Genomic DNA, 24,114 nt, shown 5'->3' on the forward strand with positions numbered 1-24,114 from the left:
AAAAAAAAAAAAAAGTTAAAAAGCAGCTTGCAGTTTAGTAATTAATTATTAATAATTATTATAAAACAAGCAAAAAATTTACAGTTCAACTAAAAGCCATAATTTTTACCCCAATTTACTTCAGGCAGTAAGCCACGCCCCCACTCACCCCCCCCCCCCCCACCCAATCAGCAGTCCTGCTTAGTCCTGAGCCTTTCTCTGATTGGACAATAGCAAAAAAAGGGGGGATGGAGCGGAGAGGGGCTTCCCGCTCTTTTTTTTTGTTGCCAAAATAGAGATGAAATAAATTGAAAAAGGAGCGAATGTTTTAGAAAACGTGTTTAAATGACAGTAAAATCAAAAAAGAAGAAACAAATCGACTTTTTTGCTTTTAAAGTTTTTGCGCCACCGTACGACTGAATGAAGGGATTTATCCCGGATATCTGCATAAAAATAAACCGCCGACGTGCGAATTGACTTTTGATGCCAACTTGAAAGAAAGAAAATCAAAGAGAAGACACTTTTTCTCTCCAAAAATAAACATTCGAGGAAACCTTCGGTCAAAATCGGGAAAACTGGAGAAAATGTTAAAACTGCGATTATCATCAGCCAGTAGTGCAAATTATCAAGAGTGTGTGTTTGTCCATTGAAATCTAAGAATCTCGGGGATTTTTTTTTAGCATCGTCGTTGAACTTGAAGGCGTCCTGTTGCGTCTGTGATTTTAGTTTAACTTTTTATCTCCCTTTAAAAAAAATAAAAAATAAATACCCCGTCACATCCCTTTGGACAAACTGAAATATGCCTCAGACGGACGCTGGCAGGATGACATCAGAGCCTGCAGCGAGTTATGATAAGAAAACAAACGTGTTAGAATAAGAAAAAAAAAAAAAAAAAAAACACTACGCGTTTTAGCGCCTCGCTACACCCAGCTGCCGTTTAGACCATTTTTTGTTTGAGAAGAGAAACTCCTATTAGGAGACAGAGTGAAAAATGTAGTACAAGTTCCCTTTATAAACAACCAACACAGAATCTGCGCTCGGCCGCCCGCGAGCCCCGTGCGGATCCCGCATCGCTAGACGCGGCGCGGATCGTCGAAAGGCGGCAGCAGTTGGACGGGAAGCCATTTTTTTTCTCCCCGGGTCTTTGGTTGATTGGCGTTCCCAGCTGACGACAAAACCGCTGACTCAGGTCTGGGTGTGGATGGAGCGATCCGACCTGGGAGGACAACGATAATGTCTTCAGCACGTGTGTCTTGACGTACTTACAAATATTAAATAAAGCAGACACAAGGAGGACTGGAGGGACGAAAGACTGGAGACAAGAAAAGATTTTTACCTGCTCAACATGTAGAGCATCTGACCAGGATCATCAGCAAACACGCTACGGAATAAAGAATGAAGAACGTTAGTGGGTGATATAATGAAGGGAAGTTGGAGCTTAGTGGACACCAGACCATAAGATCTGTACTTTCTGAACATCATATTCCACATTTAGTTCTCATTTGCTGTTATAATGGAGCGTTAGTAAAGTCAGGGTACTGCTGGAGGTGAGGTGAGGTGGCGTCAGAGATCACATTCATCCCTGAGCTCTATAGCAGGAAGATCTTCCACTCCAACACATGGAAAGAAGACCTACATGGAGCTGGATTAGTGTTTGTTCTCTGGTTTTTCATAGCATAGACTTTGACTATTTCATTTTTTTTATTTGTACTTGCTTCCGTCTGGTCCATGGATACAGGATTTTCCTCAAATGTGTCTAATAAACGTGTTGAACGGACTCACCCGTCACCCCAGTGATAGAAAGCTCGGTCCTGATAGAAGAGACAGAGGAACAACCACACGCTGATGGTCTCCACCCAGAAAACCACAAACAGCAGCCAGACTGAGGAAAGCAGCAGCTCACACACCATCCTGATGATCTGCAGAGAGAGAAATATACACAAAGATATACAAAACAATGTAGTCTTAGGCGCACACACACACACACACACACCTTTTCTATTCTATAATAGCCTCAAGGAGATGGGTATTTTTAAGGTGGTCCAAAATTAACGCGTATGATCATAATGTAGGATCATATCGGATAAAATTCAATCCCACCTTAAATAACCGGATTCACCCAAAATAAGTGTTAAGTATAAATCAACATTTTCTACAATTGTTGTTTGCCAAGTTTTTATTTTTTAAAGGAAAAGCCTTTTCCTATAAAGTACGACCTTAAATAACTCACCTCTTCAATGTGTTTGTATAAAATAAAACCCTCAGTGTTGTAAAAACCTATTTAAGGCGCTAAATCACGCATAGAACGTGATAAAAGTATTAAATACACACCGAGTGCAGATTATTAGAGTTAAATCCGACATGGAGCACAACTGCCCCAATATACGAACAATGCTAATCTAGGCGTATTAGCTGGAGCTAAAGCTAACTAGCGTGTTTATCTCAGAAACTGCTTCCTATAACTAATAAGACAGAGCTAATAAATCTACAAGTGTAAAGGAAATCGTTTCGGCGAAATGTAGATTATTTTTATAGACTGCTCGCAGAATAAATCGGTTGATTGTAAGAGCAGCTGCAGCTTCCTTAGTCGAAAACAAAACAATGCGGGTTCTTCTTCGTTGGTACTGTCCGCGGAAGTCGCATTTTAAAGTCTTTTTTAAAAAAAATTGTATAACCGTTTTTTTTAATCCTTCACACAAGAAAACATATTCCCCAATCTGTTCCTTGTAAACATTTTAATAATCAAAAGTATAAACAAACGTTAATAAAATAAATAAACTCGAATTTACTTTAGTTCTGGCACGACGTATCGACCAATCAGTAAAGCCCTTCTTCAAATAGAGCCAATCAGATTGTTAGATAGAACGACGTCAACGCCGAGTGTTTCAAGCCGACTGATACGATACAACGCGGAATATCCTCCAACCGACAAATGTCGCTGTGGACTTCCGGGTTCGTCTCTTCCGCTAGCCAATGATCAAAAAAAGTGTTTTTTATGCGCTTTAAACACTTTGTTTCTGATATATTATGTTCCACATGAAGCGAAATTAATATTTATGGGGCGTTATTGTGTTTTCAGACAAAAAAATGCATATAACAAAGAACATGTTGCTTGTTAGCTAAGCAACTGACGCGTTTAGCGTCATAGGCTGTGTCCTAAATAACTCCATGCTCCCTACTCTTTACTAAATGTAACAATGGCGCAGGGAGCATATCTAGTGTCCTAAATATGTAAATCAGAGGCATATCGGATACAGCCGTCATTCTTCATGCTTGGTTGCTGCGTTTCTTTGACCAGACAGCAGAGTTTTCCGGGGATCTCTAACCTCAAATAAACGGTATATACATTAAAAAACTTTTAACTCTTATTTGTATATGTATATATAAGTTTTAGACTCATACATAAGTTACAATAGAAACAGGATGTTCAGTAAAACAGCATGGTCTAGATATGTAGGGGGAGGATTTTTCTTTTACACCAAATATACAGGTTTATTTAGCAATCAAAAATAAAATATGAGTATGATCTAATCTGTTTCGTCTAATCAATTTTTTACTTCCTGATTTTTTTTTCTCCTTGAAAGGACAGGAAAAGAAAAAAAAAAAAACCTCCAACTTGTTTCAGAATGTCTTCACCCTTCACAACGTCTTCCTTCTTTTGGTCCTAAGTTTAGCGTTGGTTGCTGTAGCAACAGCTGTCGTCTAACTACCTCCGACTTTTCCTGCCGTGAACCACGGAGACGATCGTATATCGAAGGACGATGTCGAGTGGAGACGCAGGGGATCGTGGCAAGGAAAGGGAACGGGGCGCCCGTCCCAAAGTGCGTCAGAGCCGCTCGGAGGAACGACAGGACGGAGGAAGGCGGAAAGGAGGGAAGGGTAAAAGGAAAGGCCACTTGGCTCACGAGGCCGCGTCGGAGCGGCCGGTCAGCGACGGATTCGAATACGGTGATCTCTTAAACGGGTTGGAACCCGGAAACGGAGGCGCTTCGTTTCGTGAGCGCCGGTGGCGCCAAGTCCTCAGCTCTCCCGCGTCCTCGCTGACGGAGAAAGTTGCAGGCAGGACAGTTCAGAACACACCGAATGACGAACAGCCTGCACCTGAGACCAGCAGCAAGTCTTCCAGTGGCGGCCGTACCCTCAGGCAAAAGATTCAGGATGCCGTAGGCCAGTGTTTTCCCATTAAGACCCATAGTGTACCTTCTGCTTCAGGACAAGGCATCTCGGGGTCTCCTGTCACAGGCTCCACCCGGAGGAAGATCCATCTGAGTGAACTCATGCTGGACAGTTGCCCGTTCCCACCAGGATCAGAGCTGGCGCAGAAATGGAACTTGATCAAGCAGCATACGGCTCCAATTTCCCAACCCCCCGTACTTGACACTTTTCCCGACCCAGGAGCGTCGACGTCGGCATGCTCCGCTTCCGTAGTTTCTGTTGTCGAGGACGAAGACGATCGTTTGCGCGAGAGGCGGAGAATCAGCATTGAGCAAGGCGTCGATCCGCCACCCAACGCTCAGATCCACACGTTCGAGGTGACCGCGCAGATCAACCCGCTGTACAAACTCGGGCCCAAGTTAGCGCATGGTATGAACGAGTTGGCCGGGGACGACCGGGCCACTCTGCAGCAGCAGCAGCACATGCTGCAGAGGCAGCAGCAGCACCACCAGGTTCTTCTCCAGAGCTGCTTAGACACTCTGGATGAGGTCGTTGCGTCTTCCTCAGGATCCGCCTTGTCTTTTTCTACTGAATCCCATCCGGATTCGGATTCCTCCTCGTCTTCGCCGTGTTCCCTGACAAGGGGGTCTCTGGTGACGACAGAGCACTTTAGACCTCAAGATGGCCACCATCGTGCTCACACACAGATCGACTACATCCACTGTTTGGTGCCTGACCTGCTCCAGATTACCAACTTGCCGTGTTACTGGGGGGTCATGGATCGCTACGAGGCCGAGACCCTTTTGGAAGGCAAGCCCGAGGGAACCTTTCTTCTCCGCGACTCGGCCCAGGAGGACTACTTATTCTCTGTGAGCTTCCGGCGCTACGGGCGCTCTCTGCACGCTCGTATCGAGCAGTGGAACCACAACTTCAGCTTCGATGTGCACGACCCCAGCGTGTTCCACGCACCCACAGTCACGGGCTTGCTGGAGCACTACAAGGACCCCAACTCGTGCATGTTCTTCGAGCCGCTGCTCTCGAACCCCATCCATCGCATGCAGCCGTTCAGCCTCCAGCACATCTGTCGGGCCGTCATCAGCAGCTGCACCACGTACGACGGCATCAGTGTTCTGCCGATCCCCAACGCCCTCAAGGAGCACCTGAAAGAATATCATTACAAGCAGAGGGTTCGTGTACGGAGACTCGACACTGGGTGGAAAACCTCAGTGTGTGATTTTCGGTAATTTCTAATTTCACGACCAGTAAAAAAAAAATTACTTTGCAGGCTAATCCGACACGCAGGCATGTTAACCACAACGCGAGCAGGAAAACCGAATGTGCTAATGCGGACCTTGACGTTTTTTCAGTACAGAAATGCGTTAAGGCTAGCTTTAATAAACCACTGATCCACAGACCCCAAACATAATATGACAAACGCTGTTCCAGTTGGTTGTGAATACCTGCACAGGCTGTATTGAAAAGCGTTTTTGTGGGCTTGTGTTCTAATGCTAATCCACGAAAGACTGCCATAAAGTACCACGAGGTACCACGCAACTCCGAGCATGGTTACGCTAATATGCTTACAGCTGCGCGGCTCGGTGGCAAGTACAGTGTTAGAGCTAGCATGAACAAAGCACTGCATGTCAGTCTAGCACATTAAAATGCTAATCCGCTTTATAGATCACATTGCGTAGCCTTTAACTGCTGCACGAGATTTAGCTTCGTCTTTAAAGGTGCCCTTGAAATTAAATTTTCAGTGTTTCGTGTGTGCCTTGTGTGTATCGGCGAAATGTTACCATCGTATGGGTGAAACCCCTGATCAGTCTAGCTAGCATGTTGCAGCTTGCTGTAAAATAATCCAGCTAGCGCCAATGATGTTGAAGATAAAGCGACGGATTCAGTAAAATTATTAAACTCGTCACACTTACCTAAAATCTCATTCTGCAGCGGTGAGCCGGACTTAAAAATGTAATATCCAATCCTTTGATAGGATTCACGCCCACTCACTTTTGTCCCGCCCACTACAATATGGCATTTCACTTGGAGGTACGTCAGAAGTTCACGCTTGAACTGCCGTCGCCTCTAAAATCTCAAGTGTACGCTATGAAGCTACTTCGCCGCACGACATTCCAGATCTTCGGACGACCTCGCCTCCTGCTGTAACGAATGGAAACCATTTCAGGATGAGTAAAACACACAACGCTGTGCAACACAAGTTAACGAATGTAGCAGCTTTGCATCATTTCTAGCTGAAAGCGGAAGGAACCGTACCTTACCTCGAGGCTTGGCGATGCCCTACATCATTGTCTGGAAGTCCATTTTTGAAGGGTATACAATTGCACTGTTTCTTTGGACGACACGTCTCAGTATGGATAAACCACCAGAGTTGGTAGTGCTAATAGACACGTCTGTAATAATGAAGCATCATAGTATTAAATCGTCTACTTGATTATCGGCACATGCCTTAGCCACCCTTAGTGTGATTCGATCTGAAATAATTCGATTCATCTACGGAAATCTTCCAAACCTTTATGTACACACACTGTATGCACACACTCTCTTGGCGCCTTAAAGTAATTAAGAACTCATGTATGTACTGGAAATTGCCTGATTAGATTTGAAGGTGTTTTTTTTTTGTTTGTTTGGTTTTTTTTGTGGGCCAGTTTCTCTTACGTTTCTTTTCAACGTTACGGAACAAAAAACCACCCTGAGTTGCACCAGCTTTGAGCTGCACAAGATGTTAGCTAACTAATGTATAAACATTTAGCGCTCTGACGTTTTTTATCACACCAACAGTTAAATCTCAAATCTCTTTCAATTACTTTTTTTGGTTTGAATAGAGTTTGTAACATGGCTGACCTCAAGGTCCAAGTCTGATATGCTTACAACTCAAGGTCCAAGTCTGACCCAATCTCAAAACTGTGCAGAAAAGACCTTTGAAGGTGCTTATGTAGCCTTGAAATGGCGCTTTTTAGCCAGCTAGCTAATATATATTTACTTTGCTAGCTATTTCAGATGCTTTGTGTAAAGTTCAGAGAAATATGCCAGTGAAATTACCAGAAAAGTTACTCAAGTATTACTAGCTAGCTAATTGAATATTGGGTAACAAGCTAGCTCATTAAAAACCTGGTATGTCTATGTATCTCAAAGGCAATTGATTAAACTTTTAATGTTAGCACCTGTTAAGAAATGACCAGAGAGACGGGAGATATCAAGGCATTTGGAAAGCTGTTCAATCAATTTGTTTAGCAAGCTAGCTTATTAACATGCTAGCTTTTGTTAGCTAGCAAATCATAACAATAGTGCAGTGAGAATAGGACACAGGGTTAGGAAGCAAAAATATATTTCTATTTATTTTCTTATTTAAAGCACTGTTTTAACTTTGCTGTTTCACCTGCTTTCCAAAAACCGTGTTATTTTGGGACCACACTGAATATCTGCTGAACAAATAAATTAATTAACTATGAATATTACTGTTTTTTTTAACACTGATATTTATTTCTTTTCCTTTTGTATTTAACACTGTTTTTTTCTGCTTATAGTTTCTTTTTAACATGGCAAGATAAATGAGTAGTAGGATGATATAAAAAGCACACAATAAACTCTTATGTATATTTACAGCTTTTGTCCCTCGTTATTTCCACTTGTAATGGTGTAATTTCGACACTTCTATAGGTTATGGGTAATTATTAGTTAATTATAGGTTAATTAAAATATTGGTGAGACCAGACCTTGGAACCTTTATGAAAATATATAGAATGTGATTTCTATTTGGAAAATCATGTTACAGTCCCGAATTCTAGTTTCACCTTTAAACCTAAATCTCACCTTTAGACTCCCAAAACCTGAACTGTAGACTATTTAATGTTTAACGATGTTAAAAACATCAATATTTCTTTTTTTAATCTTTCTGCCATCGTTTTTGACTGTTTTCATGAACCGTGTCTCGACAACGCCAATCTTGTAGTAGGTTTGAAGTTTGTTTAATACGTTTTTTAAAAATAGAAACGCTGAAGATTGGAAACATGTTTATTCGATACGGATCTAGAAAAGTAACAGACGTGAGATGAGACACAATGCTAGTTTGTTTAGAAAAGTTCGATGGATGGGGAAATCTGTTTATTTTCTCAGTGTGGAGAACTTAATAAAGTTTGATGAACATTTTCAAATAATATTAAACAAAGTCTACCTTAGATTTTTACCTTCGAAGATAATATTCGTTTATCAAATAAATAAATAAAACAATAGGGGAGAGAAAGATTTGTTAAAAAGAAAATATATAATCTCACATTTTATTACATTTATTTTTTATTGGAATATAACGGTTTCTCTTGACGGCACGTTTCTGATTTTACCTCAGAGTTTACGTTTGACCCTCAAACATCAACATAAAACCAACATAATCTTTCAAAAACATTCTTTTTTTCTATATAGTAATAATTTGATCAGGTTGTAATCTGTATAACGTTAAATCAATGTAATAAAAAGGCAGATTTATTCTGTTTATTTCGCCTTTTTTATGCTAATTAGCCTGAGAGTAGTCTGAGGTAAAACGTATTTGGCGCGCTCCACCGCGTATTTTTGTGCGCATGCGCACTGCCGATCAGGTCGTGTCAGCGTTGCCACGGTTTCCGTTTTTTTCCACACACGCTCCCGGGTGTTCCTGACAGGAAGCTGGTTAGCTTCGCATAACCCCCGAGATGAAGATGCTGAGAGGGTTTTTAATTACATCGTTCATTTTATTCACGCAAAATATTTAGGAATATCTTCTAAGGTGAGACGTGGCACAAAACGAAGCTCATTTGTGGACTTTTTTGACGGTTTAGGGGGAAAAAGGTTTGAGGCTAAGCGTTGTTTTGTTGTCTTGCTAGTGAACCGGTTATTAACTCCAGTCTATAAAACATTATGTTTCGATAAGGATTGAGAGCTGAACGAATAGATAATTAGCTGTTTTAGAGGTTTATCATGGCTAACCGAGTGAATACGTTGCTATGAATGCGTCTCAGTTGCTAACATGCTAGCTAGCTGATTATCTAACCAGGTAACATTTATGAAAGAATTATCATATAAAAGTTTTATTTTTATGAAACCGACCAACATATCTTTAAACGCATTTTTATAATTCCTATCTTTTACAATGACTTAGCAACAAGTACTTTTTTTTAACCACTAAAACATATAATTTCAGCCAAAACAGCCTCAGTGATGATTTTTGATATATATAACGCGTTACATTTATCATTATATCAACTTAAATATGTGCTAATATTAACACAGATCCAACACACTCTTACTAAAAAGGGCTTTGGTTCAGTTCGAGTCGATTCCGAGTCGGTTTCTTGAATGAGCCAAATCCTTTAGGCGACACCGGAGAGTCGACTCCGTTTAATAAATAGTCCTTTGAAGAAAAAAAACAAGTCAAGATCAATAAACCACGTGCTGAAAATGTTTGCGCATTGTAAAGTTACGATTTTGTAACGCTGTTTAATCGCATTTATTAGGTGAATATACCAAAAGAATCAACTGAACTTTGTGTTGAATCAGGAGTCGTTTGCTACACGAGTTAGAGACTTTTGGCTCAGTAGTGTATTTGGAAAATCAGACAGGCGGTGGTGCTGGAGGTAGCAGAGCTGAAGATGCTGAGATTTTCATTAGGAGTGACGAGGATGGACAGGATTAGACTGTTAGCTTCTTGAAGGTCGAAACGTGACACAAAAGCACTGCTCCAATTCTGTTTGTTTCTTCCCCCCACAGTCGGCATGAGCGCATCTGAACTGCGAATAGGAGACCAGCTGATCCTGGAAGAGGATTACGATGAGAACTACATCCCATCTGAACAAGGTAACAAGGGCTGTCAGTAACATTAAAAGCGAAGAAGTCTTTAGTTGAACCATGTTCCTGAATCTCACACTCATCTCTGAAGATTTGTTTGTTTGGCTCAATAAGATCACTTGTATAGCAGTGGCTTCACTTTTTACTTTGGGCAGATGTGAAGTAACATTGCATCAAAACTCCCCCAGAATATGCAGAATAAAATTGTTACGTGGACATAAACCATTTTTTTAAGTATTGTCGTAATTTTTCTAATGCGATATGACCGCACAATATTGATGTGCGATATAGCTTCTAAAAAAAAAGAGACAACTGCAATGATGTTGTGGTAGACACGTGAGCAGCCGATTATTCAACATGCAATCACCAAGAGCTGTAACTGTAACTTACTGTACATGACGATGTTTAAACTCTCTCTTCACCATCCCATCTCTTGTATTTCCCTCGTCAGAGATCCAGGAATACGCCCGATATATCGGGATCGACCCTGAGAGGGAGCTGGAACTCCTGTGGCTGGCTCGAGAGGGCATTGTGGCACCGCTGCCTGCAGAATGGAAGCCCTGTCAGGATGTGTCCGGCGACGTCTACTATTTCAACTTCTCCACCGGCCAGTCCACGTGGGACCACCCATGTGACGAGCAGTACCGCCACCTAGTGACTCAGGAGAGGGAGCGTGCCTCTGGCTCTGCCCCGGTCAGAAAGGACAAGGAGAAAAAGAAGAAAAAAGAGAAGAAGGAGAAAAAAAGAGAAAAAAAGAAGAAGAGCAAGCCAGAGGGTCCGAAAGCACCAGGGGTGAGTTTGAAGTCTTGGTAGTTTCAGCAGCAGAGAGGAGGATGAGGGGGTGATGATAGCTGTAACTGTCATCCAAGCTACTGTAATTCCTGGAGTAGCAGGTCAACTCTTAAAATCTCCAGCACATACAGTAGGAACAGCTTAAAAACGTTTTTAAAAGAGTAACACGTGACTGTATTTCCTTTTCCCGTCTCTGTCGCTCAGCCACTGGGTCTTCTTGCTCCGCTTCGAAGTGTGTGTGATGCTCCTGTTCCAGCGCTCCATGGTTCCCTAGGCAGCTCCTCCAGCCTTCAACCTCTAAAGAAGCCACTAACGGTAATCGAGAATGGATTGTAGACGCAAACTTTCAACCTAAAATTGTAAATTTCTAAGAAAATTTATTTATACATCATATACTAAACAAATTTACTCACAAGTGCCATCTCTGAGACTATGCACCTGTTTCTTAGGGCTCTCGGATGAGCTCCGGTTTGCAGAGGGTACGCCAGGAAGAGTGTTCTTCTCTGGCTCCGCCCATATTTTATTCTGATGATGAGGATGAAGATGATGACAACAAAAAGGAAGAGTGGAAAAATATTTCTTTACCTCAGGTGTGTGTTTTTATTTTTTCTGGTGATGTAGAACACACTACAGTAAACTAGGGCTACTACGCTACTGTGATTATTTAAATGTGTGTGTGTGTGTGTGTGTGTGTGTGTGTGTGTGTGTGTGTGTGTGTGTGTGTGTGTGTGTGTGTGTGTGTGTGAGAAGAGTCCACGTGGTACATCACACTTACTGCAGAATCTGCACCTCGACTTGGATGCTCTGGGAGGAGGACTGCAGTACGAGGTAACATTGTGACACGTGGTACCACACAGTGTGTAAACAAAATTAGGTTATTTGGTCTCAATTCTGTGTGTGTGTGTGTGTGTGTGTGTGTGTGTGTGTGTGTGTGTGTGTGTGTGTGTGTGTGTGTGTGTGTGTGTGTGTGTGTGTGTGTGTAGGACAGTGAAATAAGTGGCACAGCTCCAGCTGAGGAGAGAACCGAACCAGAGCTCCAAGACCTAGCTCTCTCAGGAGAAATCAGCGCCAACCCTCCATCTCCATCTCCGGTAGTTTCACTTTTCAGTTTCATTACATTTTATTTGTCAGAAAGTGTTGAACCTGTCATAAGAAAACATGTAATCTTTAAGTCTTAAGTGTTAAAAAGCAACCCTTTATCTCTCTCTCTCTCTCTCTCTCTCTCTGTCTCTCTCTCTCTCTCTCTCTCTCTCTCTCTCTCTCCGGCCATGCTAACATTGTTGTTGTTCTCTTTTTCTTGGCTTCCGCATCGGAAACGCGTGAGGGTGCCTTGCACGTGTCTTTATCTGTTTTATAAACCCTCCTTTTCTCTTTCTTTCACTTCACCATGCCATTCTCTTTTATTCCTCCTCCTATTCACTGCATCGTAAGGACTCACTGCCAGGGCGTCGTCTCTCCTCCAAGCAGCTAGGTGGCAGTAGAAACTGCAGCAGCGCAGACGTGTTCCCTCCGAGTCGGCAGGACGCGAGCCTTGCAGAGGATGAATTGATTTTAGAGGAGGAGGGTGAAGAACAACCAAGGGATGAAAAAAGAAGTGATGAAGAGGAAATAGAGTCGGAAGGACAAAATGTGAGGGACGAGGAAAAGGAGGGAGAGTGTCAAAGAGAGGAATCAGGGAATGAATTAAACAAGGAGAAAAAGAGTGGGGTAGAGACACTGAAAGAGAGGGAGGAGATGGAGGAAAGGAAAACACCAGACAGTGATAAGATCAGGGAGCGAAAAGTAGATCAACTGGAGGATTCTGGGGATGAAGAGGAACAAAGCGAGAGGGATGAAGAAGAAAAGGCAGACTGGAACGTACAGAACAAGGTCGTAGAAGAGAAGAAGGAAAATCAGGACAGCGATGGAGTTGGAGAGGAGGCTGAGAGTTGCAGAAGCAGTTCTGAAGAACAGAGGGATAAAGCGGTTGAGCGCAGGAGTGAGGGAGAGGGAAAAACGAGTTTAAATCATGCTAAAGAAGGAGAGGGGAATGACAAAGAGTTGGGGGCCTCCAAAATGTCCGAGAGCGAGGATGAAGATATCGAACGATTGCGCAACATTAAAGAAAGCGCAGACACGCCGCTCCAGCAGAAATGCATGCTGGGAAAAAAGCAGCTTCATCGCTCGGTTCGGCTTCCCAGTGAGGTACGCAGTGTGACCCATCACTTCATGATCACTGTAAGATGTGTGCAAGCTTGAGTGCTGCTTTAGGGGTCGGTGTGAGAGCGGTGCTTCCGACGTTCTCTGTATAGTCCTTTATCCAATCTGTCTATCTTTTTATCCATCCTATCATCTCCATAATGTCTCATCCATCCATCCATCCATCCATCCATCCATATAACATTTCTTAATTCATCTATCAATTTGTTAATGTATCAGTGTGTTTATGCCAATAATTAATCGTGTGTGTGTGTGTGTGTGTGTGTGTGTGTGTGTGATGCTTTGCTAGAAAATGCATGAATTGCATTAATGTTTGTATATGAATCGAATTGGATAAAATGTGTGTATTGAGCGTGATCTCATCCACCTGCAGGATTCTGAGATCAGTGAACATGTTGAAGTGACGTCCAGCCATTCTGATGACATGAAGGTATGCTGAAGTGATAAAACCTCACAGAACAGGTTAAACTCTTCTATAAACGGAGCTTTCAGAGCACTACTACTTACTTCTACTTCTCTAATAATCTTTTCTTCGGTGTATAAAATGAACGTTAGTGTTTAATGTCCTGTATAAAGTTTACTACATGTCATGCTTTACATTGTTTACTTACAATTTTCTGTCCGAATTGTGATTTTATTAATATTGTAATTTCTTTTTTTTTATGGTATTAAAGCTGGGGTTCCGTTCCCGGTTTTCAGAGAACATTCTAGATCTGTCTGATCTCTGCCCGGCCCAGCCCTCAGCAGCTCCAGTGAGTGCAAACGTGTGTTCAAAAAATCCACACACACTCAAGACACTGCTCAACAATTTTTTACAAGAATTCAATTCCATCAAACTTCATCGTCACATCTTTCTCACTTTCTATAAAGAAAAAAATCCATCAAGGTTCTCACGTGTTCTGGGGTAAAATTTGTGTAAAATTCAGGTGGAGAACCTGGAGAATCCAAACCTTGACGTGAGATGTGTTTTCACAAACAATGCATTTTCTTGTTAAAAAAAACAAAAACAAAAAAAAAACACCTTTCTATATGTGCATCTCTTTCTTTTTTTCCTCTTCTCCCTTTAGTTACTTAGTCTCTATGTTTACTTCATTTATTTGTACTTCCATTCATCCATCCATCCATCCATCCATCCATCCATTTGTCAGTCTGTTCATTCTTTCATCCTAAGAGATGTATTTTTGGTTAATTCCTCCCATGCTGTTTTTTCAGAAGGAACCAGAAAAGAAACAGGAATACGAGGAGGACGAGGAAGAGGTCGAGATGAAAGGCGAAGCTGCCAAAAGGTGCTTTGAGAAAACATGGATGCAAATAAGCTTCACATCTCACATTCTATCAGCTGGTGAATTATGTTTTTTCTCACAGCAGCAGGCAGTCGAAGATCTTCAGTCTAAACGAGCGGCGCTCCGATCACAAGCAGGAACCACTGTCTGAACGCAAGGGTGTGGAAAAAGAAAGAAGAACGATGATTGAGGTGGAGGAGAAGAAAAAACTACAGCATGAGGCTGAGGAACGGACTGAAAGAGAACAGAAAGGGAGGGACGAGGAGGAGGAGGGGGAGAAGAAAAGGAGGTTTGAAGATGAGCAGAGAACGAGGAGGGAAAGGGAGGAGGAGGAGACACTGAGACAGATCGAGGAAGAGAGGTTGAGAGCGGTGGAGGAGCGTGAAAGAAGACTGCGCCTCCTTCGAGAGGAGCTGAGAAGAGAAGAGGAAAAGGAAGAGCGAAGGATTAAAGCGGAGAACGAGGAAAGGATCAGGTGGGTGAAGTAAATGCAAGAGGAGTGTGTGATTAAAAAAAAGAAAAAGCTGCTTGACATCAAGAAGCAAAGAGTGTGTGTGTGTTTTACAGGACCCTCAAGGAGCGTCTGCAGAGAGAAAGGCTAGAGGAGGAGGAGCGTCTAGACCGGGAAACAAAAGCCGAACTGGAGCAACTCGGAGAGCAGGCTCTGAGGGACAGAGACACACACCTACACATACTCAGGTACACACTTATACACACGCTCACACACTTACTAATTACTCTACACTGTTTAAACTGTGTGTACGTGTGTGTTCAGGAAGGAGAACGAGGAGAAGGTGAGAGAGCTTCTTGCTGAGCTGGAGGCAGAGTTTGAGAGACTGAAGGTACAGAGGAACCAGGACTTGGACAAAATGAAGCTGGAGTCAGAGGAGGAGCTGAAGGCTGAGAAAAAGAGGCTTCAGGGGAGGAAGGAGGAGCAATTAGCTTCCCTCAGTCTGGAGGTGTGTGTGTGTGTGTGTGTGTGTGTGTGTGTGTGTGTGTGTGTGTGTGTGTGTGTGTGTGTGTGTGTGTGTGTGTGTGTGTGTGTGTGTGTGTGTGTGTGTGTGTGTGTAAGAGAGAGACACTGCAGCAAAGTGACATTATTTTTTCAAATTCTTTAACCACTTTGTGTGTGTGTGTGTGTGTGTGTGTGTGTGTGTGTGTGTGTGTTTATCAGGGGACGACTAGTGAAAGACAACGAGATCTCAGAAGTCCTCGACCTCAACAGCAGCTATTGGAGTACAGAAGACAGGTAACATTTAAGCCTTATGTCAGTCACGTGAAATATGTGTTGTCTCTGTATGTCAGTCTCAGTCAGAGGAAGAGCTTCCTGGTTACCTGTCAGCTGGAGAAGTGTCTCCATGTGTGTCAGTCAAAGTAAAGCAAAGTAAAGGAGGTGTGGTTTCTATACCTGTCGTTAAATCTTTTTCTACACTAATCCAGATATATTTATAAACGCCTAAAAACGCTCCGTGTCCATCCTTTAGTTTTCAATCATTTCCCAAAAGTTGTTCATCCACATCAAAACGTCTGAAAACGCTGGTGTCTGTGTATTATAATGACGCAGGACTGTGAAAAAACGACATATTTTCAGCCATTTACGCAACGTTTCAAAGCGCCAGGAAGTAAATAAACGTACGATTTGGAACCGTTGATGCAGAAAAACGCAGTTTTTGCAAATCGTAAGCCTCTTTGGCACGCATTATTTATAAATGTATTACATTTATATTATATTGATATTATATTATGATTAATATATTGTTATATAAGTCTATAATTATTCCAATTGTTATGGTGTGTGTAGCTGTCCGAGGTGCTGCAGGAAGTGAGGGAGGAAGTGCAGAGGGAGCACAGCAGGAAGCTGGAGCAGCTTAAAGAAGAGCATCGGCACCAGCTGCAGGCCATTAGAGAAACACACTTGGAGGAGGTGTGTGTGTGTGTGTGTGTGTGTGTGTGTGTTGTATTTTAAGTGTTGTAAGAATGTGTTTCTCGCCATGTGCCAAAGAGTGCTCATTTGTATGCGTGCGTGTGTGTGTGTATAGGAGAGAAACAAGCGGGAGTGTGTGATGAGTGCACTACAGGAGGAGAGAGAGCGAATTCTGTCCTCACACTCAGCTCAGCTGGAGCAGCTCAGACTGCAGCTGGACACACAGCTCCATAACATGCGCAAAACACACACTCAAAGGGTATGCACATACACACACATACACACACAAAACAAAGTTTTTTTATTTGTCAAGCCTAGGATTTATTTTACATAACGTTATTGAGTGAACTGTGTGTGTGTGTGTGTGTGTGTGTGTGTGTGTGTGTGTGTGTGTGTGTGTGTGTGTGTGTGTGTGTTCTCACGTGCACAGGAAGTTGAATTGCAGGAGTTGATGGATGTGCTAGAACTGAAGACTAAAGAGCTCAAAATTCAGGAATCAAGACTCCTGGCTCAGGTGTTTCTCTAGCAGCTATATGTGTGTGTGTGTGTGTGTGTGTGTGTGTGTTTGCATGTGAGAGAGATCTATCTTGTATTAATTGCATTTCTGTACAGGCAGCAGATCTAAAAAAGAGGAGGAAACTTTTGGACGAGGAAGAAGATGAAGTTGAAAGAGGCTTAGAGGTGTGTGTGTGTGTGTATGTATATGTGTGTGTGCGTGCGTGCATGTATACCCTTCTTTCCCTTACATACTTCTATAAATATATTTATAAATATATGCAGATCTTCATGACATTTTAGTAAAAAGGTTCATTAAATTCTTTTTGGTGCATCCCCTGCTTCTGAGGATCCTGTTTGCTGAGGAACATGCTCAAGGTGTGTGTGTGTGTGTGTGTGTGTGTGTGTGTGTGTGTGTGTGTGTGTGTGTGTGTGTGTTGCCCATCCAGACTCTTCCACGTCTGCTGAAAGAGCGAGATCGTCTGCGTGCCGATCTGGAGAGAGCGAGGGATGAGACGGACAGAGAGCGGAAGGAGAGAATGAGAGAGAGGGAGGAGCTGGAGAGAGAGAGGAAGGACAGGAAGAGAGAGAAGGAGGAATATGGACTGTTGAAAGAAGAAAGAGAGAGACTTCAGTGCAAAGTGGAGCTGCTGCAGGACACATGTGATCGGCTCATCCTAAGAGTCAGGTATATGTGCCACACATCACATTATAAAAGAACCATTAAGGGCAGGGTTGCTGATAATATTTTTTGACTGTGTGTGTGTGTGTGTGTGTGTGTGTGTGTGTGTGTGTGTTTCAGTGAGTTGGAGCAGAGAGGGAGTGCTGAAGAGGAGAAGAAGAATGAGAGCGTGAGAGAGGAGGAGAGGGAAAAAAGAGTGAACGAGGAGACACTGCGAGTGGAGGACTTGGCGCCTTCTCCATCCAACGACGTTCATAGTAACATCGAGGAGTATGTCTTATATCTTCTGTCTGTCTGTCTTTCTATTGATCTATTTCTCATATATCTATTTGTCTGTGTTTATATTCTCTCTCTCTCTCTCTCTCTCTCTCTCTCTCTCTCTCTCTCTCTCTCTCTCTCTCTCTCACACTCTTTCACTAGGCTGCGTGAGTTCATCTCGAATGAGAATGTCTCTCTGCAGAAAGCGAGACAGTTTTTAGACCGTCAGAGTGGAAGTTTAAGAGAGAGACAGACGATGCTCAAGGCAGCCCGGACCACCCTTCAGGACACTTCCTCAGTAGGCGTGCCCCACCTGCTCCCCCAGAACCTCCAGCAGGTGTGTTAATGGGTATCGGCTGTGCTATTGGAGCACAGCTTTTGGTTCTGTGATGCCAAATGACCAGTGAAAGGAAAAGCGAGGCTGATAATCTTTACACAAACACCTTCAGTGGCTGATTAACGAGAACAGGGTTTTAATACGGAGATTTTTTTTCTGGGTTTTATTTATTTCACCTGTTTTTAGGAGGCAAGTTGTTTAGAAGAGCTGAAAGAGACTGTGCAGAAGGGTCAAACGTTACTGAGGAAGAAAGAGGAGAGGCTGAGCCAGCTGGAGAACTCGCTAGTCGAGGAGGTACACACGTTTATTTTGTAACTGAATTTCAACTGAAACTGTAATGAAATAAAACCAGCACCATGAATACAATCCTACCGGACAATAATACAGTTCCCCGTGTTTCAGCTCTCCTGTGATGACGAGAGGATGGAGGCAGAGCGGAGAGTCACGTTTGATCTTACAGATTCGGACATCAGCAGCCTCTACGGTCAGGAAGGAACAGGTGAACATTTGCTGAAGAATTTGGTCATTGTTTTAACCTGGAAAACAGCTTTGCATTCTTCTCCGATTCACCAGGAATCGTTCTTTTGTGTTTTCCTCTCAGTTCCGGTGAAGGTGCAGCAGCTTGCAGACTCATTGCAGAAGATCTCCAGTCAGCTGAACACAGTGTTAGGAGCTTTGGGACCTCTGACCCAAAGAACCTCCACGTCCTACCCACTAACTTCGTCCGTTCCTCCTGCTCCATCCTGGGCGTGGTCTCCAAACGCCGCCTCATCATCATCCACAGCCAATCAAAACGGGTTCACAAATGGAACTGTCAGTGGGGTCACGATGCTGCGTGGCTCCGATCTGCTGCTCAACTCGGACTGGAGAAAACTTCTCCCTGGTACAACAGGAAATATGTTGCATGTGATGATAAAATTTTATTAAAATGTTAAATACCGAATGCAACGTCTGTCACTTTCGATTGTAGGGGTTTCCATGGATACCGGCACTTCTTTTTCCACAAGAGGTCACACTGTGTATTCTGGATACATGAAACCAAGGTGAAACACACACACACACACATACATATACACATACATATACACACACAACGATAAAGCCAATAAACTTCCACTGTTTTTCTCTGTGTGTGTGTGTGTGTGTGTGTGTCTGTTTATAGTCTCTCTTCCATTATGCAGTCTAAATCATCGGAGTTGGACAGTCTGCGACTGCAGGGACTGATCGAAGGCAACAAAAGATGGCTGGAGAAACAACGGAAAGACACTAATGTGTATCCTTCCTTTCTCTCTCTCTCTCTCTCTCTCTCTCTCTCACTCACTCACTCACTCACTCACTCACTCACTCACTCACTCACTCACTCACACACACACACACACACACACACACACACACACACACACACACACACACACACACACACACACACTTGTCTGTTCTCCTTAACTGTTCACCAGACCTTTGTTCACACGCTACCAGGCTCCCCCATCTACAAATGGTTTGGTCCAACTCAGCCTGGATGAAAATAATCAGATCAGAGTGCACCATTATTGAAATAGGGGGGGATCCATTAGTAGCAAAGTTAACTTTGCACAGGCAGAATTTTCAAAACAACGAATGACACTAAAGAGAAGTGTGTGTGTGTGTGTGTGTGCATGCGCACGTGAGAGAGAAAGAGGTAAAGAAAGTTAACGTCTTCCTCAGGTAAACCCCTTTTTGATCTATGAACTCGATATCGATCGATCGGATGACTTAATTCCCACAAGTAAATGGTGTACTTTAATTTGGAAAACCATTATAAATGAATGACATCGTTATTTTTTAAAATCTGTCCTCCAGCAGAGAAATAATGAAATATTATGGTATTGTATTGTATATTAATGTTTCTGATTCTGTTTGTATTTGTAAAACTGCACACACAAAAAAAGCACATACGACAATCTCAGGGACACTTCAGTGTCCTAGATTTTATAACCAGCATTGCGCCGTAGTACGACCCCTGATCACCAGCAGCATTTATTTTATACTCTTTAAAGCTGGAGTGTGTTTGTGAATGTGTATTCTTTTTTTTTTTTTTTTTTTTTTAAGTAAAAAGGTTTACAAACATGTCCAACTGTTCCATTGTCAAGTCGTGACTTTTAAATAGTTATTTTTGTACAAGCTGAATAAATTTGCTGTGGCTTTTTGTTGTTGCTCAAACGTGCTGTTTTTATTTTATCTGTTGTTTGTACGACACTTAGTTCTCAGCCAGAAGATGCACTTATTTCATCCTACTGGTGTGGAAGAGAATGAAAAGTGTCTAATGCTTTTAAAGTCTTTTTTTCTTTTTTCTTTTGGGAGGCAAAGGCATATATGAACATGTTGATCTTTAAAAGGAATAAAGATCAACAGCTAGATGATGATGAATATCATTATAGAAGAAAATCTTCTTAGGGGGGTAAGAGTAACCCTACCTGAATAAAGAGAACATCCTATTCATTAGATATATTAATACTTGAGATCTTGAGTAAATGTTAATTCCAGTTGTGAAAAAAGAGCCGAGTGGTACAACATTCACAGTATTAAAGATTTACAAATTCTTTATTCAGTAACCGTTTCATTAAAAGCCGTTTTTTTTTTTCCTGTTACAGACATTGCAAAGTAGATTTCATCATCAGTCATCATTCTTAGAAAAGGCCAGTGATCTACAATCAATTCTTCCTTCAGGACCAAAAACACAGAAGGCCACAGGTTGACAGGACACACACACACACACACACACACATGCTCTCAGCTTACAGTTAAATCACCAGCGGTGTGAAAAATGCATTGCTGTTTGCTTGGCAGGTTTCATTTCCTTCACTTCCAGACGCCGAACCTCGTCTTTACGGCCGGTGGTCTGATAATGTGGCAGATTTGATCGGCACATTCAGTGTCCCATCGGCATCGATGTACCGTAGGGAGCCCCGCCCCCCACCTGTTTACGCCTGCATTCAGGCAAACAATCTACATTTCTATGATTATTTAAGAAAGGTGCTAGAAGACATAGATTTTGTCTCGCTGAACCGTGTCCAAGTCATCATCCAGCGTCAGCAGAACCTGAGGAACAGACACACGGTGATCGGGAGGAAAAAAGGGACATGAAAAACCTCCTAACCTAAAACTAATCTAAATCCTAAATAAAAACATACTAAACCAATTTCTTTATCAAGTAAATAAATATTAAAGTAGATGAAATGCATAAAAATTGGATACAGAAATATATAGAAATACACTTATTTAAAAAAACTAAACAAACACCTTAATCTAAAACAAACATAAATGTAGTAGTGTGTGTGTGTGTCGCACCAGGAAGGACCCGAACATGGCGATCGAGGACAGGAAGTGCCAGATGTCATGATCATCAAAGAACGAGAGCAGGATACAGTCACGATTGTGCTCACGGGACTCTGCTGGGGTTTTCTAAATACACACACCAGAAACCGGTACCATAAAAATAAATCATTCTTCCATTCATTCTGTAATCATTTTACAGAAAATACAAAGTATACGATCCATTTACAAATACAGGAAGTGTTGTTATTACTCTGTGTGTGTGTGTGTGTGTGTGTATACACCTCACCTGCCAGGTGCTGAGTCCCTGAAAGAAAAAAAAAAGAGCGAAGCCCCAAACTACAGCAGTGAAGAGAATAAACACCAATGGCAGACACTGGATCCTTTCACCACTCCGCAGCTACACACACACACACACACACACACACACAGGTTAGAGGAGCAGCTACATGAAAATCGTATATAAACTTATGTTACCAACTATTAGGTGTGTAATAAATAGATTGTGCGCTGTGTGTGTGTGTGTGTGTGTGTGTTTTTACCTTCATGATGATGTAGAAGGCGAAGTACAGCAGCAGGTTACAGATAGCGATGGCCAGCAGGTACGACGCAAAGTCATTTGGCTTTTTAATGAGACCATATGCAGCTCTACACACACACACACACACACACACACACACACACACACGTCAACACTCCATCTACATTACAATGCATGGGAAAGTGTGTGTGTGTGTGTGTGTACTTACAGAGACCAGTTCACAATGTTGCCCATCACCAGTAGCACCATCCGATCCTTCAAGAACAGACAACACACATTACACACTTTTCTCTGGATGTGGTGTGTGTGTGTGTGTGTGTGAGTGTGTGTGTGAGAAAGAGAGAGACTCACTATGTACATGGGTCCACTGCACTGGCGTATACAATCTGTGTAGATCACATTAAATATCCTGCGCACGATCCCTGTATCTGAAACACACACACACACACAAAAGATACTTGTTTGAGAGTGTGTGTACGTGTGTGTGAGCACGTGCACGTGTGTGCGTGTGCGCTCACCCAGCCTCCAGCGGCCCATGTAGTAGAGCTGAGTGCTGAGCAACAATGTGAATATGATATGCAGCACTGAGAAGACGATCCAGAACACTGTGTTCCCTTTTCCAAACACCTGCACCACACACACACACACACACACACACACACACACACACACACACAAATAAAAGGTTTAGCCTCCTCCTTCATCTCTATATCTCTTCATCTATATCAAGTATGTGGGGAATAAAACTGTGTGTTCAGCAGGTATTGGGGAATACAGGGAGGTTTCTCACCACTCCCAACACTGAGAAGAAGATGACGGCAGCGAGACAGGCGTAGGCGCTGTAGGCACTGGCGTTGATGTCCGGATGTCTCTTCTGGTACAGTTTCAGCATACACAAACCCGCGATCATGTACATGAATGACGTGTCTGAGAAAAAACACAAAATATAATAATAATTAGTTGACTTAAGGTGTGCTGGCTGTAATAATGAGCACGGTGCTGTGTGTGTGTGTGTGTGTGTGTGTGATACCGAATTGGAAGTTGGTGTAGTTGGGGCAGACGTGGTAACAGCCACTCAGCAAACCCTCCATCATCAGAGCCGTACCCATAGCATAGTACAGACCAAAGTGCTTTGGGATACCGCACTCCTACACACACACACACACACACACACACACACACACACACACACACACAAACACACACACCCCCCACTGGTGTTATTATACCTCGCACCTTAGCAATATTCAATATCTGGTTTATTAAAACTAAACATACTTTGGGGGCGGGGCTAAGGGCACTGCTCAGTGTTGATTGGTTAGACACGTTATACGCACACATACACTTGTGACACCTTGTAAACTTGTTTGTGCAAATCAGTACAGTTTATGGGCCGATTCTTGATTTGAGAAGTGCATTGTGTGTGTGTGTGTGTGTCTGTGTGTGTGTTCGTTCTAACCAGCGCATTGACATCACTGCGCATGAGTGCACGCTTGTGCACGACGTCCCTCTGCAGCACAATGAGCAGGAAGAGCAGCCCGAGCATCACATAACCGAGGTTACTCAGGATGTTGTTGAAGGAGCTACACACACACACACATTACTTAAATTAACACACTCAAAGTTCATCAGAAAAATGAAACATCTAAAATGATCTCACACACACACACACCTCAGAGCTCCTAGAGGATGTGCACAGAGGAAGTTGTAGTAACAGATGTCTTGATTTCCTGTTACGTTAACAACCTGTTAAAAAAAAAAACCCAAACAAACAAAAAAACATTCCCACAGACTGTTGCGCATATGTGTGTGTGTGTGTGTGTGTGTGTGTGCGTGTGTGTGCGTGCGTGTGCGCGCGTGTGTGCGCGTGTGTGCGTGAGAGATCACAATCACAAGTTAGCCAACATTATTTTTACCGTCTGATACGTGATCACGAGCTGGATCACAGGCAGAGCGTAGAACACTGCAATGGTGGAGATGTTCCTGCGCACGCACGCACACACACACACACACACACACACACACACACACACACACACACACACGCACACACGCACACGTTATTCTATGACCATATTTAAATCCTGTAAATCCCCAGCCCCAGGCCGTGGACCAGCACTGGTCCGTGTGTCAATTGTGGTCAAGTGTGTGTGGATGTTTGCTCACCAAAAGTAGATCTGGTACTTCTTGTTCAGCACTCGTGTGTCTTTACGAGCCAGATCAGAGACACATAGGTACTTCTGGAGACATGATGAGACAGTGTGAGACATTTCAACACACACACACACACACACACACACACACACACACACACACACACACACA

The 24,114-nt window shown here is 42.8% G+C and overlaps 3 protein-coding genes across 18 annotated transcripts in view; 2 read left to right on the forward strand and 1 right to left on the reverse strand.

The window, feature by feature from the left end:
• The first annotated feature begins 2,213 nt into the window (after nt 1-2,213).
• socs9 (suppressor of cytokine signaling 9) lies at nt 2,214-7,752 on the forward strand. Its single transcript, XM_083548747.1, has one exon. The coding sequence runs from the start codon at nt 3,741-3,743 to the stop codon at nt 5,376-5,378; it is 1,638 nt and encodes a 545-aa protein (XP_083404873.1). The 5' UTR covers nt 2,214-3,740; the 3' UTR covers nt 5,379-7,752.
• A 957-nt stretch (nt 7,753-8,709) lies between these two features.
• cep164 (centrosomal protein 164) lies at nt 8,710-20,135 on the forward strand. 15 transcript variants are annotated; one of them, XM_083548490.1, is made up of 28 exons: nt 8,710-8,908; nt 9,889-9,975; nt 10,418-10,758; nt 10,963-11,073; nt 11,208-11,348; nt 11,509-11,586; nt 11,742-11,849; nt 12,190-12,942; nt 13,331-13,387; nt 13,632-13,721; nt 14,170-14,243; nt 14,323-14,715; nt 14,808-14,939; nt 15,016-15,199; nt 15,415-15,489; nt 16,042-16,164; nt 16,280-16,423; nt 16,595-16,678; nt 16,777-16,845; nt 17,109-17,347; nt 17,462-17,611; nt 17,762-17,936; nt 18,123-18,230; nt 18,339-18,435; nt 18,538-18,819; nt 18,907-18,979; nt 19,099-19,209; nt 19,394-20,135. In XM_083548490.1, exons 2-28 carry the CDS (start codon nt 9,894-9,896, stop codon nt 19,488-19,490), a joined length of 4,371 nt encoding a protein of 1,456 aa, XP_083404616.1. In that variant the 5' UTR covers nt 8,710-8,908; nt 9,889-9,893; the 3' UTR covers nt 19,491-20,135. The 15 variants fall into 15 exon arrangements, with proteins under 15 accessions (XP_083404616.1, XP_083404624.1, XP_083404625.1 ...); XM_083548498.1 differs by having other exon boundaries at nt 14,326-14,715; XM_083548499.1 differs by having other exon boundaries at nt 13,632-13,709.
• A 353-nt stretch (nt 20,136-20,488) lies between these two features.
• Nucleotides 20,489-24,114, reverse strand: part of sidt2 (SID1 transmembrane family, member 2) — an 11,734-nt gene continuing 8,108 nt past the window's right edge. For both annotated transcript variants that reach the window (XM_083548506.1, XM_083548505.1), the window contains 13 exons: nt 23,956-24,029; nt 23,706-23,772; nt 23,462-23,535; nt 23,249-23,372; nt 22,820-22,937; nt 22,580-22,716; nt 22,308-22,416; nt 22,141-22,217; nt 21,998-22,044; nt 21,791-21,896; nt 21,538-21,648; nt 21,264-21,377; nt 20,489-21,014 (listed from right to left, as the gene is read on the reverse strand). In XM_083548506.1, coding sequence (XP_083404632.1) covers nt 20,952-21,014; nt 21,264-21,377; nt 21,538-21,648; nt 21,791-21,896; nt 21,998-22,044; nt 22,141-22,217; nt 22,308-22,416; nt 22,580-22,716; nt 22,820-22,937; nt 23,249-23,372; nt 23,462-23,535; nt 23,706-23,772; nt 23,956-24,029 — 1,221 coding nt within the window. In that variant the 3' untranslated portion in view covers nt 20,489-20,951. The remainder of the gene's footprint in view (nt 21,015-21,263; nt 21,378-21,537; nt 21,649-21,790; nt 21,897-21,997; nt 22,045-22,140; nt 22,218-22,307; nt 22,417-22,579; nt 22,717-22,819; nt 22,938-23,248; nt 23,373-23,461; nt 23,536-23,705; nt 23,773-23,955; nt 24,030-24,114) is intronic.

This window comes from Silurus aristotelis (genome assembly GCF_946808225.1).
Source record: "Silurus aristotelis genome assembly, chromosome: 8".
Lineage (NCBI taxonomy): Eukaryota > Metazoa > Chordata > Actinopteri > Siluriformes > Siluridae > Silurus > Silurus aristotelis.

Excerpts from the sequence above, each read along its gene's own strand:
- socs9 (XM_083548747.1), top strand. The coding sequence starts at position 3,741 with ATGTCGAGTGGAGACGCAGGGGATCGTGGCAAGGAAAGGGAACGGGGC.
- cep164 (XM_083548490.1), top strand. The coding sequence starts at position 9,894 with ATGAGCGCATCTGAACTGCGAATAGGAGACCAGCTGATCCTGGAAGAG. Across the intron at positions 16,424-16,594 it reads GCAAAACACACACTCAAAGG|GAAGTTGAATTGCAGGAGTT; the intron begins GTATGCACATAC and ends TCACGTGCACAG. Across the intron at positions 17,348-17,461 it reads CGGCTCATCCTAAGAGTCAG|TGAGTTGGAGCAGAGAGGGA; the intron begins GTATATGTGCCA and ends TGTGTGTTTCAG.